Source organism: Rhinoderma darwinii, chromosome 3 (assembly GCF_050947455.1).
Source record: "Rhinoderma darwinii isolate aRhiDar2 chromosome 3, aRhiDar2.hap1, whole genome shotgun sequence".
NCBI lineage: Eukaryota > Metazoa > Chordata > Amphibia > Anura > Rhinodermatidae > Rhinoderma > Rhinoderma darwinii.
The window spans coordinates 17,372,868-17,387,209 of record NC_134689.1 but is presented as its reverse complement, the minus strand read 5'-3'; the positions used below and the strand labels follow the sequence as shown (position 1 = coordinate 17,387,209).

At 42.7% G+C, this 14,342-nt stretch overlaps 1 protein-coding gene across 4 annotated transcripts in view; it reads left to right on the top strand.

The window, feature by feature from the left end:
* Positions 1-14,342, top strand: part of PRMT8 (protein arginine methyltransferase 8) — a 110,779-nt gene that overhangs the window by 46,412 nt on the left and 50,025 nt on the right. For all 4 annotated transcript variants that reach the window (XM_075856047.1, XM_075856048.1, XM_075856049.1 and 1 more), the window contains exon 2: positions 7,406-7,600. In XM_075856047.1, coding sequence (XP_075712162.1) covers positions 7,406-7,600 — 195 coding nt within the window. The remainder of the gene's footprint in view (positions 1-7,405; positions 7,601-14,342) is intronic.

The window sequence follows — 14,342 nt, the reverse complement described above, 5'->3', positions numbered from 1 at the left end:
GTAGTGTTGTGGTGTCCACGTTTAGTCTTACCTAACACTGTTAAAGAGACAAAATTGTACAGTAAATGACCGAGCTTTATGTTTACTGTCTGATTATGGAGCAATTGACGCAAAATACATATATTTTGATAGTAGAAAGAGAGAACAGGCTTGAGAAAGACCCACACTGGGATCTAAACGTCGCTGCTTATTATTATAGAATAAAAGTTTTTGATGCTTTTTTTGATACTTTGAAAAACGTGTGCTGCGGTCTCTCTATTTGTTGTATATTTTGATAATATCACTGGTGGGTCACTTTAAATTGCATTGTCGTCTCGTTAAGGTCATCATAAAGTAATCAAGTCTAGGCAAAACGGCTTTGATTACTTTTACGCTGTGTATAGGAATAACAGCAAACTAGCTCTCCGCCAGAAGAAAGAAAAATGCCTCTCTAGTGCCACCTATAGGTGGCTATCCTGTGATTAAATGTACTACCCTTTAAAAAGTCTTGATTTATGACAAGAGTGGACAGCACTGAGTTGTTGCTACTCATCAGTACAGAGTAGGGTTCCGGTTGACTGTGTTAGATGCCATATGTACGGGCTCAGTGCTGTCTACAGACAGGTGTCTCTGGTTTGTCTGATAACCTCATGTTTCAAGGCTCTTTAAAGGGTTAGATATTGATTTACAGGCTAGTCACCTATAGGTGGCACCAGAGATACAACTTTTTCCCTCTGGAGGAGAGATATTTTGCATTCTTTTTCCCAGGAAGCATTGCCGTAAAGACTCGATCCCAGCGTGATCTCTGCAAGGTGAATCAATACCTTTCATGATGTAGTAAGAGCCAAACACTTAAAGAATGTAGGGGCAACTTTTGCACATACAAATAGTTGAGCCAGAGAAAAGCAAAAACCACCTACGACCAAGCAATTTGCTTTTGGGAGAAAAATTTGCTTGTGACCCCATACTGGCAATCTGACAAATCCTGGAGTCGACATTAACCCTGTAATTAATATTACCCTTAACTGTGTATATTATATTTCTCAAGGAAGAAGCCAAAATCCTTTATAATTTTTTCCGTGCTTTCTGCTAGATTATAATTTCTCATTCCTTTCAGCCTTTTCTTTTATCTGACATACCTCTTATTAGTTTGTTTGCCATTCTTTTAACCCTGCATTTGCTTCCTTTATACCTATTCATATAAATTCCACAAGGGCTTTGTTATCACTTGGTGGGATCAGTGCAAATAATTCATGAGCCCCCACATTAAGATTGTCCCCTTCAGCTGAGTGAAAGTCAAATTTATTTTTTAGTCCCAACATTGTGTAAGAGTCTGTGCCAGCCTTAGATGTCCCATAACTGCCTTAGATAGTCTGAAAATCCCCCCGGAGTGCACTTACTATAGAGAAGCAGCCACTACATACCTGCTTGTACGCAAATTCACTCTCACTGCATACATATCAGTACACATATGCACTCTGGCTATATACATTTCTGAACACGTGCACGCTCGCTACATACATTTCTTCACACATGTGCATGCTCACTACATGCTCACTGTCACTATCCGTGGGTATGTGGACCATAGCGGTCCTAGTGCAACAGTACCTTTAATAGTCCAGACAGTAATGGAGGCTCGGCACAGATGAACTTGCAGACTCCAGACGTGGTGTACTGTATATCAGCAGGCTTGACAGGTGGCACAACACGATTCCAACACTCTAAGGCACAGGAACAAATACTATTTGCTAGGACTAACATGGGTAAAGACAACAACGCTCAGGCAATGAATGAAAGGGTAGAGCCCCTTTTATAGTCCAGGGTGATCATGGGCTAATTAGAGATTCTTTTCATGTGCGCGCACTGGCCCTTTAAGGCAGGGTGCAAGCGCGCGTGCACACTATGGGACCCAGAGAAGCAAGGCGGAAGTGAGTGCTCGCGTCTCCTGGGAAGGAGATGCCGGCCAGCACTCACAGAGTCATGGCTACGGTCGTCGAGGGGTGAGTAGGAACGACGGTCCGCGGCCATGGCCGTTACACTCAATACATACATGGCAGCACATATATGCTTGCTCGCTACATACATCTCTGCACACATATGCACGCTCACTACAGACATTTCTGCCCAAATATGCATGCTCACTACATCCATGTGTACTTAGACACACAACCACACATTCATGTAAATTAGTGGCCTCTGCCTGATTACTGGTGGAAGACTGGGGGGTGGAGGTTTTTAGGAGTGTTGGGCAAAACAGAGGTAGAGTCAGAGGGTATCACTTCATAAAGCCTATGCAGTATATAAAGAGGGTAGGAGTCTAGACACCAGGATGGCTCTATTACACATTACTAGTACACTCAGCCATTTAGCAGCTGGAATAGCAATGTGTGATGCCGATGGAGCCGCCCAGCAGTCCTGGCATCCACGCTTTGTGTATCCTGCATAGCTTGTATAAAGTAATGCCTGGTGAGGTGCCCCGGGTGGGAGTCCAAGTGCAGTCGCACCTATTATTAATATTTGAAATAGAACAACACTCTTGTGTTCTTGGTGATATCAACAAGATAAGATATCAGATCCACATAAACTGGAGAGAAGCCCATGGAACCTAGACTGACGTATGTGTTAAGGCTGGCTATATACCTTAAAGACCTGTTGGCTGATCGCTTGTTTGGCCGAAAGCTATTCCTCCCGATCCCACCATATACACATGCGCTCGGCTTGGCATGTTTTCTCAATAGGGAGAAGGGAATAAGTCACTTCCAGACACATGCCCGATCCTTCTTTCCACCAAAATCTGCCGTCGGGGGAGAGTTCGGACCTCTCTATACGCTTTCGATGGTTGGCCAGTCTCGCCAAAGTTAGCGGGTCTGGCCAGCGTTAATCTAAAGTGTATGGGCAACCTGTAGTCTCTTTTGATTGAAATTTCTAGTATAATGAGTTGGTTCATATGCTGCAATGAACGAACTCACTGGCCACAATGCTTTTTAGACAGAAAAAAACAAGAACCATTAAAGCTGTCAGAGGAAAAAAATTAGCAATATTCTATACTTTCCAATATATTTGCAACAGATCAATACGTAAGCCCCTTGTTAATTTGGGTTTGGGGTATACTGTGTGTACAATACAGAAGCCGTCTTATCCCATAATTATTTTCTTCCTATAAATTACATCCCTTTTTCTAGTTCAGAGCTCAGACAGAAATTGATTTATCACTATGACTGTAAACTATAGGGAAAAGAGAGCGTCTGAACTTTCGCCTAGTCTTTGGCTAATGTCTTATTATTTGCTTTGGAATTGATCATTTGTCTGCATTTGTCCATATACGAAATAAATCTTTCCTTCAAGGACCAACCTCATTGGCTGTGAATCTCCAGTAAACACATCTCACCTTATTACCAGACCTCAGGTTCATTCTGCAATATCAGGTGGCTGTATAATTATCTCGTTTATCTTCCATCTAATGTGCAATTATTCTTAATTACAAATAACGGCTACGACTAATTACATTCTATTTTCTGCCGAGCGTAGCAAGAAAAGTGTAGACTGCGGAATTACTCTCAGTATTGTTTACGACAGGTACATGTCCATCGTGAAACGCTATGTTACCGTTTACATATAAGTAAAATGTTGACTTTATAAATGCATTACATTACTTGTCTTGTACTAGTCCTGAGTTACAGTCTGTGTTATACTCTAGAGCTGCATTCATAATTCTGCTGGTCATCAACTGAGACAGTAGACAATTCTCCTAACAGCTTAGCAGAGTTCATGAAATGCAGGCAAGCGGGTAGTTTCTGTCACGAAGCCCGATGAATGAGCAGTAGCTGGGCCAGCAGGGGGGGGCAGTGTGAACCCTTCTTGTCAGCAAGGGATTTGACTTGGGGCTGCTCTGGGGAGCGAAGTTTAAGGGAACCCCTGGTCTTCATTCTTTGACCCCTGTAGTGGGATGTGGACTTTGCTGCAGGGGAATTCCAGTTCGCTACCCCCACAGTAGTCTCCCTTGGTGATGGCTGACGTAACAGGCGCAGAGTAGTCTAAGATAACAGGTGTGGAGTAATCTGGAGAGCTAAAGGTCAGGGCTGGCTGCAAAGGTCCGTTACGGTTAACGTAGCCAATGGACGTGGCAGGCGGTAGGCAGGGAGTGTCAAAAACAGGCAGAGGTCGGTACACATGAAACAATAAAAAAAGGGCAAGCTCAGAGAACAGGGAAATTGCTCTGGCAACATATGATGGGAGAAGAGGATATTTATAGGATGTATAGGACATAGGATGTTTAAGAAAAAATTATTTTGGCGCATACTGGTCCTTTAAGAATGCCATGCGCACTAGGACCCAAAGGAGAGCGTCGGCGGCTAGTGCAGCTGCCAGACGCTGAAGGAGAACCCAGAGAGCAGCGCGGACGCCGGACAAGGGTAAGTACATGGCGGGGAGTGGGATGTGCTACAGTTTTCCCTACATCAGATTACTGCACAGTGCCTGGTGTAAATTGCCTGGTGATTTTCACGCGCGTATCACGGACGTTAAACATGTTCGTGTGAATAAGGCCTTACGCTCAGTATTGTTTACTAAAGGTGCATGTCCATCATTGTACACTGTAAGGGTATGTTCACATGCAGTGTGTTCAGGCGTATTTCGTGGTGTTTACGCCTCGAAAAAAGCCTGAAAAAACAGAAGCTGAACGCCTACAAACATCTGCCCATTGAAATCAATGGGACAAACAGCATTTAGTTCATACGGGGCGTCTTTTTACGCCTCTGTTTTAAAATTACGCTCAATAAGAAGAAGTAGCATGTCAGTTCTTGAGGCATTTTTTGGAGCTGATTTTCCATTGAACACTATGAAAAACGCCTTAAAAAATGCCTCAAAAGAAGCTCCAAATTAAAAGAAGCTTCATTTTCAGCTTCAAAAACGCCTGAAAATCAGGAGCTGTTTTCTCTGAAGACAGCTCTGTATTTTCATACGTTTTTGGTTAAGTGTGTGAACATACCCTAAGGGTATGTTCACACACAAACAAACTCAAAAACTTCTGAAAATACGGAGCTGTTTTCAAGAGAAAACAGCTCCTGATTTTCAGACTTTTTTTTAAGCCACTCGCGTTTTTCTCTGCGTTTTTACGGCCGTTTTTGGAGCTGTTTTTCTAGAGTCTATGAAAACGGCTCCAAAAACGGCTTTTTTTGAAAAATGGGCGTGTAAAAAAACGGACCGTCGGAACAGAACGCCATTTTTCCCATTGAAATCAATGAGCAGATGTTTGGAGGCGTTCTGCTTCCGATTTTTCGGCCGTTTTTCGGACATTTACGGCCCGAAAAACGGCTGAAAATAGGCCGTGTGAACATACCCTTACAGTTTACATATATGTAAAATGTTTAGTTACTTTGTAAATACATTACATTACTTATCCTGTACTGATCCTGATTTACAGTCTGTATTATACTCCAGAGCTCCATTCATAATTCTGCTAGTCATCAATGGAGACAGTAGACAACTCTCCTAACAGCTTCTGTAATGCAGGGAAGAAGTTAGTTTCTCCTACATCAGATTACTGTATAGTATCTGGTGTAAAGACCAAACTTTCCAGAATTATCACGAATCACCATGAAAGCTGGAAGATTTCAGCTCTAAAGCCTGCAGAATTGTGAATGCAGCTCTGAGCTGTGTAGAGAAATTCCATATTATAGTTTAGTCGTGACTGCTACCTTTGGTTAGTCACATTTCTCACACATAGATGGAGAAAATATACGGTCAGAGAATGCTGCGCTCTAGAACGTCCTGCACAGGATATCCAATGTGACTGCACTCACTGCAGGGAAGTAGCTCAGCAGTCTGACTAATAACTCGCCACAAAGCAGATATTTAATGTCCAGCACCAGATATCTACTCTCCGAGTGGGCAGGGCTTATGTAAATTTGCATAAAAGTGGGCGTTTTGTAGGTGTTCGGGGGTAATTGGGCAAATCTTGGGAGGGTCTATAATTTCCTAGAGAGCAATGTTCCCTGGCAATCTGCTGGCCTGCTCTCATTTTAGGACTCTGTTTAATAATAAAACCACTGCAGAATATTATAAAGTAATAAGAAATAATAACCTATTTCCCGTGGTCTGGTCTGTCGAATAGGGAGGGCGGGCAGAAACTAGTGAATGACATCACCAGCCTAATATTAGACACAAGTGGAGGGATAAAAACTCCCGCTTCCCTCATATTGCCACTAGGGGAAATCAAGAGTCTCTCTGACATCCATCGCCATGACAAGTGTTGCGATCATCACGATCCTAGAGAATAAAAAATGCCAGAACTAAATATATCTATTCAGCCCTAACATTATATGTAAAGACGCTCTGCCCAGAGTGTTGTTTTAATGCTCTGATGTGGACTAAAGCATCGGGATCATGTCAGGAGTCAATAATGATCGGTATGTGGGTGAATCTACTGTTAGAGACACCAAGATGATTTATGGGTACTGTCCCTTTAAGACATCAACCGTATAATTGCTTCTTCCAGGATTGTGTATATATTGCTTTTCTGAGAAACATTTGAAAGCAGCTGCGAAAATGCATCAGGATCGACACAGTCTATTTTTAGGTCTGGGAAACGGTTCGAATTTATATACGTTGCAGCACAAACACCTGGATCGTTCCCCCTCCTTACACTTTAATGAATTAACCTCCTTGGCTACTGACAAGTCATTTGAGTTTAGAAATTGGCATGGCTTCCTTTCTTTGCTCCGTAGTGATCGTTGCTGAGTTTTAAGGCAGATTTTCTGGAGATTTTCTACGCGCTGTCCATATGCTATTATACAATTCCCATTGCAGATTCTATATTTAGTCCGCTCTTTTAGGCTGTTTTGTCTTTATTCTCTTTGATCTTCTCTCTTTCCCATTATTTTTCTGTTAAATAAGAGTTCACTGATTGTAAATGAAAAAATTCCCTTTTTAAAGGAAAACTAGTTTTAAAAAAATAAATAAAAATGTAATGAATGGGGGATGGGCTGATCAGAATTTGATCCCCAAAAAAAATTGATGGTCAGGGTAACATCATTTAGTGTAAAGTGAGGCTCCACCTTGTGTTTTTACTTAATTGTTACTTTGTACAGCATAGGAAAAAATTGTTGTTACCTGGAAACCATCAACAAGTAGGTGTAATGCTGTTGATGGATCTCATTATTACTTTATTTGTATTCTAATATAAATTGAGGGAATACCTAGAACAGTCCGAGTCATTAATACATGATTGTCTGATTCTCATCCTCTCTGGTCCACTTATGAACCACTCTGACCCTCGATGAAGAGGAAAATCAGGTCAACAATAAACCATTTCAACTTTATTGTTCATATATGGAAATATTCTTCTTTTATGGAGTTTGGTTTCTTTTTACTGTAAATAATATCTAAAATACTTCTGTTCACACATATAATTGTTTCTTTCATGTAGGTTTGTGGTGGACCTTCCCAATCTGTTCAGCCGGTGATACATCCGAAGCCTGTACAGCCCGTTCAACATGTGATACACACCCCGATTCAGCCTAGTTGCCCTGGGAGAGGCAAAATGGCCAAACTGCTAAATCCAGAGGAGATGACCTCAAGAGATTACTACTTTGATTCTTATGGCCATTTTGGAATTCATGAGGTAAGACCAAAAAATGTTTACACAGAGTCAGAAGTAACCTACAAGAGTCCATTGTCTTGTCTATAGTCCCCCTTTATGACAGTACCCCACATGCAAGTCCAGAAGGTTTTCTTTCCCTGTGGTAAAAATGTGTCTTGCTTCCCTAACCCTCTATCTAAATACCCTGACCTAGGCAGGGTAGCTTGTTGGCGCATTATCCCCTGACCCCGCCCCCGATCCCACCCAGGGCATGTGCCTAAGATGCTCCCTCCCCCTGCTACGCCCCTGCTTAAATCTATCAGTGATTGACAAGAAGCTTCCCCAATCTCATCTAAAAGAGGTTCAGCAAAAGCTGGGTCTTGTTTTATGCATCTCTTCTCCCTCAGAACATTTTGAAAGGCAGAATTAACTACTTCACATCAATTACTGTTCATTAACGGCAAACACCTCCCAAAGTAAGAGTATACGCTGGGGAGGAAGAAGACAAGAGAGCGCACGGAAGAGGTAAGTATAAATGGGGGAATGGGAAGGGGCTATCAGTCAGTGCAGCACTTTGTGCTACAGAGCTGTTATTCCTGTTGTGATTGGGAAAAGCATGTCTTCTAGTCACCCAGTCACCCATCTGTACACAAGTATACACAGACACTCTGTTCTCTCTTATCTCCTCCCCATTTCCTCTCTTATGCATGTTACTGCGTCAGTCAGGCCCCATGTCTTTTGTGGCTCTGAAAGATGCGGCCTAGGTGGCATACGGCCCTCACTGGTACGTTGCGGCAAAGATGGTATGGCAATTTAGGCCTAGTAGGCCGCAAAATGGCTGACTGTATTACTTGTTGTTCGTGGGCAGTCTCCTGCCTGACCCACCACTGCTCACATGATCGGACACAGCGGGAAAACTCCATCCTACCATCTACAGCTTGCTTCAAGACCTCTGCCACAGACCCAAAGACTTACCGTCGCGTTCAAGCAGCTTCTCCACGGCTCTCCAACACTCACACGCAGCAACTTCCAGAACTTCTCTCTCTAGTGCACACAGCCAAGGTCACTCCAACAAAGAACTGACGGAAAAAAACACCGTAAACACTACATTAGGCACCGCCAGCAGCATGACAACGGGGAGTAGCCACGATGCCCATTATCACCTTGTTATATGGCACACCGAATGCAGCCAAAATGCAGTCCAGACCGTACATTCCGGCGCCAAACAACTTTAACAGCCATTAAACTAACAATTACTTGCCGTAACAGCAAATGAACAACCAAAATGTTACAGTGCAACACAATACAACCCAAAGACAGGCCGGATGGTCACACTAGCACAAGTGCCATACTTCAGTGTCCGGACTGACCACGAATATCTAACACCATCTAGGGGGGAAAACAGCAGATAACAGCAGCAACAACACAGTTAAAGGCACAGTGCACAAATTGTTACGTCAGCAGGCCGCGGCTGTGAGGGCATAGTGGGAGCACGTAGTAGTTTTGCGACAGCTGGAGAGCCACAGGTCAGAGATAATTGATATAAATCTAGTGGATCTAGAGCAATAGTACAGTCAGAAGGTGTAGCAATAAAGGCCTAAATTAAAGAGGCTCTGTCACCAGATTTTCAAACCCCTATCTCGTATTGCAGCAGATCGGCGCTGCAATGTAGATAAGAGTAACGTTTTTTGTTTTTTTTTAAAACGAGCATTTTTGGCCAAGTTATGAGCATTTTTATATTTATGCAAATGAGCCTTTCTTAAGTACAACTGGGCGTGTTTAAAGTTATGTACAACTGGGCGTGTATTGTGTATGTACATCTGGGCGTTTTTACTTGTTTTACTAGCTGGGCGTTGCGAATAGAAGTGTATGATGCTGACGAATCAGCATCATCCACTTCTCTTCGTTACCACCCAGCTTCTGGCAGTTCACAGACACACAGCGTGTCCTCGCTCATCCGACGCGATGAAGTTCCTGTGGGAGGAAGTGAGTGACGTCACAGCGTGATCTCGCGAGGACACGCTGTGTGTCTGAACTGCCAGAAGCTGGGTGGTAACGAAGAGAAGTGGATGATGCTGATTCGTCAGCATCATACACTTCTATTCACAACGCCCAGCTAGTAAAAGAAGTAAAAACGCCCAGATGTACATACACAATACACGCCCAGTTGGACATAACTTTAAACACGCCCTGTTGTACTTAAGAAAGGCTCATTTGCATAAATATAAAAATGGTCATAACTTGGCCAAAAAGGCTCGTTTTTGAAAAAAAACAACTTTACTGTTCTCTACATTGCAGCGCCGATCTGCTGCAATACGAGATAGGGGTTTGAAAATCTGGTGACAGAGCCTCTTTAAGGTCTCAATGCTACATAATAGGACACCAGTATTATAAAGGGCACATGGTACGGGTGGGGGCTGTTACAGATTATGCATTGGGTCCCAGGAGCTTTCGGTTACCCCTCTGATCAGCGCTGTGATGTGTCTCTAGAAGAACAGTAAATATCTGAAATAGCAGAAAGATTCACGGGTTACGAGGCTTTGCTTTTGATCCGTTTTCTCCTCTTTCGGCAAGTATATATTTTGGAAAAGCAGCAAAAAGTTGTTACTGATAATGTCAATGAATTGAATAAATAATTCTAAGCAAATGTCTCATCCTCGCAAACAGAGCTGTAGAAATAGAGATTATCCTAAAAAGATAAATAAAAATACCTGTAAGCAGATAGGGAATGGAAGAAGAAGATAAACCAAATGGAAAAATACAATTTCCTTCTGAATGTCAGTAAAAAAAAATCCTTGACAGCATTTGAAAATATGGAATTTGACATTTTGAGTCCTTATGGGTTTTTTTTGTGCTGGATAACCTATTTGTACCTCTAAGGACTAGGGTGTTGTGGTCCCTATAGGGGTTGTCTTATATAGGAACTGGTATGGCGATCAGATGATTGGCTCAGGTCCGGCTCTGGAGATGCCCAGAACACAGTCTTGTGTCATGGCCAGCTAGAGAAATGTAGCATTATATAACGGATATGCCACCACTGCTCTGCCTAATAAAGAGGGGTCCTGAGTGGGAGGGACCCCTTCTATGACGTCCACATAATAGGTCACATAGAGGTTGCTGTGATGGGATAAGCTCTCCTTACATGTTTATTTCAGTAAACGCATGTATTCTCCATGGAATAACAATTCTGGAGCCTCTTTTCTTACACTCTGCATTGTGCCGTACTTCTGTTATTCCTCCTGGAAATGTATGAATAAATTGACAACTATTCTTAATAGGGGACAGTTTAAGAGTTCATAGAGATGCAACCAACTGAAAAGGTGAATGTTTACACCCAGTTGTCAATGTATTTATACATTTCCAGGAGGAATAACAGGGGGAGGCACAACGCAGAGTTTCACGAAAGGATGCTACAGACTTGTTACTTTATAGGGAATGCAAGATTTTAATAAAACTGACATGTCAGGAGAGGAGGTAGGTCTTCTTTCAAAGGAATTTATCATCAGAAAATGACGTTATTTTTACAAATTATAAACTTGCAGTATCTTTTTAAAATTTTGCTAGTGTTTTTTTTATTTTTCATGTGACTATATAAAAAATATATGGAGCACACACAAAAGCTGCTTTCTGCAGCACACTTTCAGCTTTGCTGTGTAGAATAGAGCAAGGTTAGCAGAGTCATCTCATTATCATTAGAGGACAGGAGATAAAATGACGGCTCTGTTGTACCACTGGAGGTCTAGATAAGGCAGGATAGCAATACTATATGAGACTCTGTATGCAGATCCCCTGGTCTCTGGAGGAGGGCCTGTACTCCATTTCTTCCTGGACATTGCATTAGTCTACAGGCACCTTTCTATCCATTATCTTCAATTCAGTGCAGCTGCCAAAAAGCACCCGCATTCTGCTGTACTGTCTATACAGACATTACAGGAAGGAAGTGTATGTCTCCAATACGGCCGCCCCAGGGAAGTTTTTAGAAAACAAAAATAAATAACTTATAAAAAATTAATAAACACGTTTTCTTATCTACTTCGTTCACATCTGTGTCAGGACTCCGTTACGACGTTCCGTCGGAGCTTTCCATTTGTAACGGAGCCCTAACTGACACAAATGGAAACCAGAGGTTTCCGTTTCCATCACCATTGATTTCAATAGTGATGGATCCGGTGCCAATGGTTTCTGTTTGTCTCAGTTGTGCAGGGGTTCCGTCGGGTTCCGTCGTTTTGACCGAATCAATGGCGGAGTCGATGACGCTATTGATTTCGTCTAAACGACAGAACCCGACGGAACCCCTGCACAACTGAGACAAACAGAAACCATTGGCACTGGATCCGTCACCATTGAAATCAATGGTGATGGAAACGGAAACCTCTGGTTTCAGTTTGAGTCAGTCAGGGTCCTGTTCCGACGGAAAGCTCAGACGGAACGTCAGAACGGAGCCCTAGCGCGGATATGAACGAAGCCTCATGAATGCACTAAAATTAAACAGATGATACAATTGTAACAAACCAAACATCTACATGTAATGTAAAAGTATGTTCAGTTTCATTGACAACAAGCAGAGATCTGTTGACTACGTCTTAAAATTTTAGAATGAGTTACTTAAAGAGACATTGACACATTTTTATTCTTTGCGATATACACGTTATAACAGACCTACAAAACTTGTAGCTCCACAGACAGGGCTCTCCACAGTATGACAAACCCAACAACCCCTGTAATGGATCAGTAGCGAGGACCAGATTAGACCGTCAGTGAATCTGTGTCTATAATTAAAACTCCACAATATGTAAAAATACGGTAATTGCTCCTAATTCCCAGCAGGGTAAATTACATCACTCATATCTCACAGAAATTATTTAATATAATTGTTGAATTAAATTCTCCTTAAAGAGAATTTGATATCCAGCCCTCGCCTATTATATGCAAATATCTGTATTGTGCTGCATGAGAACAATTTCTTAACCAATATTGCAAAAAAAAATTTAATGGAATACATGAGAAAACTCTGATACATTTTATTACTTTGGCTTTTATTATTTTTAAGTCTTCATTTAAATAATTTCAATGCAATTACCATAAATTCATCCATGGTCCTAATGCTAGCGGATTAACTCTCACTCTTTAGAGCATTCTCGTGGACGGAGCGAGGGTCGTCACCAGGACCAGGCAAACCTGGGAAGATATCAGGGCTTTTGGGGCCAATGGTGATCTGGGTTAACATGGTCTATGCTTATCAAATTGAGGGTTGAGTAAATAGGGAGCCTACTGCTACTCTATTACCAAGGGGCTCAGATAGACCTGGAGCCAGGCCTGGATGGAGAATTAGAGAGGAACATTGCCTTGCCCCTATCTTTTTGAGCTAATATTTTTTAATGTGGGCCTTTTCCTACTAATTTTACAATGACCGATAGGTCAACTCAAAATGAAAAGTAGAACTGGAAATAGCACAGTCAAATTTTTTCACAAGGATTTTGGGATGCGGTTCCCTTTTGGGACCCTCCCGGGGTCTAGGGGTAGGAGTTGTGTGGTTCCCTCTTCCCCCTGCAACCCCGGCCTCCCCTCATCCTCTGAGGAGGGGAGATGCAAACCAGGTGTAGGCTCCTAGATGGACACTGGGGTGACAGCCCAGGTTGGGTCTCTCTGAGCCTGAGGGGGGATCATCTAGCCTTGATCCTCTTAGGGCCTTCTGGCTCAGAGGGTTGGGGAATGGTTAGGTGGGGCCCGCTCTCCTTTAGGAGTAGGGCTGTGATGGACGCATACTTTTTGTGTGGCACCCCTACACTTTTTTTTTTGCACTTTGGGTGATAGAAAACATGCTTCTGGCTTTAAAAAAAATAATTTTTAAACAAAAACGTATTTTATGCGCTCACAAGGAACTTTTTTTAACTCATATCTATAGGAGTTTATAGACCATATTTCAAATGGCTTTGTCTGTAGCGATGTTCAAGTTTTCATCATTGGATATAAGTAATCTGAGGTGTCAGGACGTACTCAGAAGAGATGGTGTCCCATGCCAAAAATCAAAACGGGTCTCCGCTATCAGTGCTGGTGCAGGAGAGTCTGGTTCTTGTTCACCCTACCCCCACTCTCCTCGAAGACAAAGGCCTTACACTCGGCTGTTTCCGTCAGCCCCATAGACTTTGAATGGAGCGGCACCACGAATGTGCGACCTCCGCCCCATTCAACCTCCTGATAGCTGCCGTCTTGCGGCTGGGAGGAACAGGAATCCAGGGCCCCTGTTCTGGTAATTGGTGGGGGTCCCAACGGTCGGACCCCCACCGATGTAGAATTTTTCCCCTATCCTGTGAATAGGTAAAAATGCTAAAGGCTGGAATACCCCTTTAACCAATTAGTGCTCCATGTTTTGGCGTGTGACTGGAAAGGGACAGGAGGGCATACCACAGAGGCGTTGAGAGGGAAAAACAGAGCGACGCATACATATGCGGGAAAGGGAGGCAGTTCCATGTGACGTGCAGCCGTGAAGACCCGTCACTTCGTTCCAAAAAACAACTTATCATGTGACCGCTCCTCCGTTCAGCCGTTTAGGGCAACTTTTGTTAATATAAACTATTTAGTAGATATCCTGGAGGTATAGGACACCAGAAAACTGGGATTGTCCTACAAAGAGAATCCCATCAGAAAGTCCCTCTAGTTGAATGCAGCAAAAGAGCAAGACTGAGAATCTTCTCCCTGCCCCTTCTAATGTATTTTTTTTCAATTAAAGTGATAAAGCATCTAGTTGAAAATGAGATGTATGTGCCAATGCGCCACAGCGAGC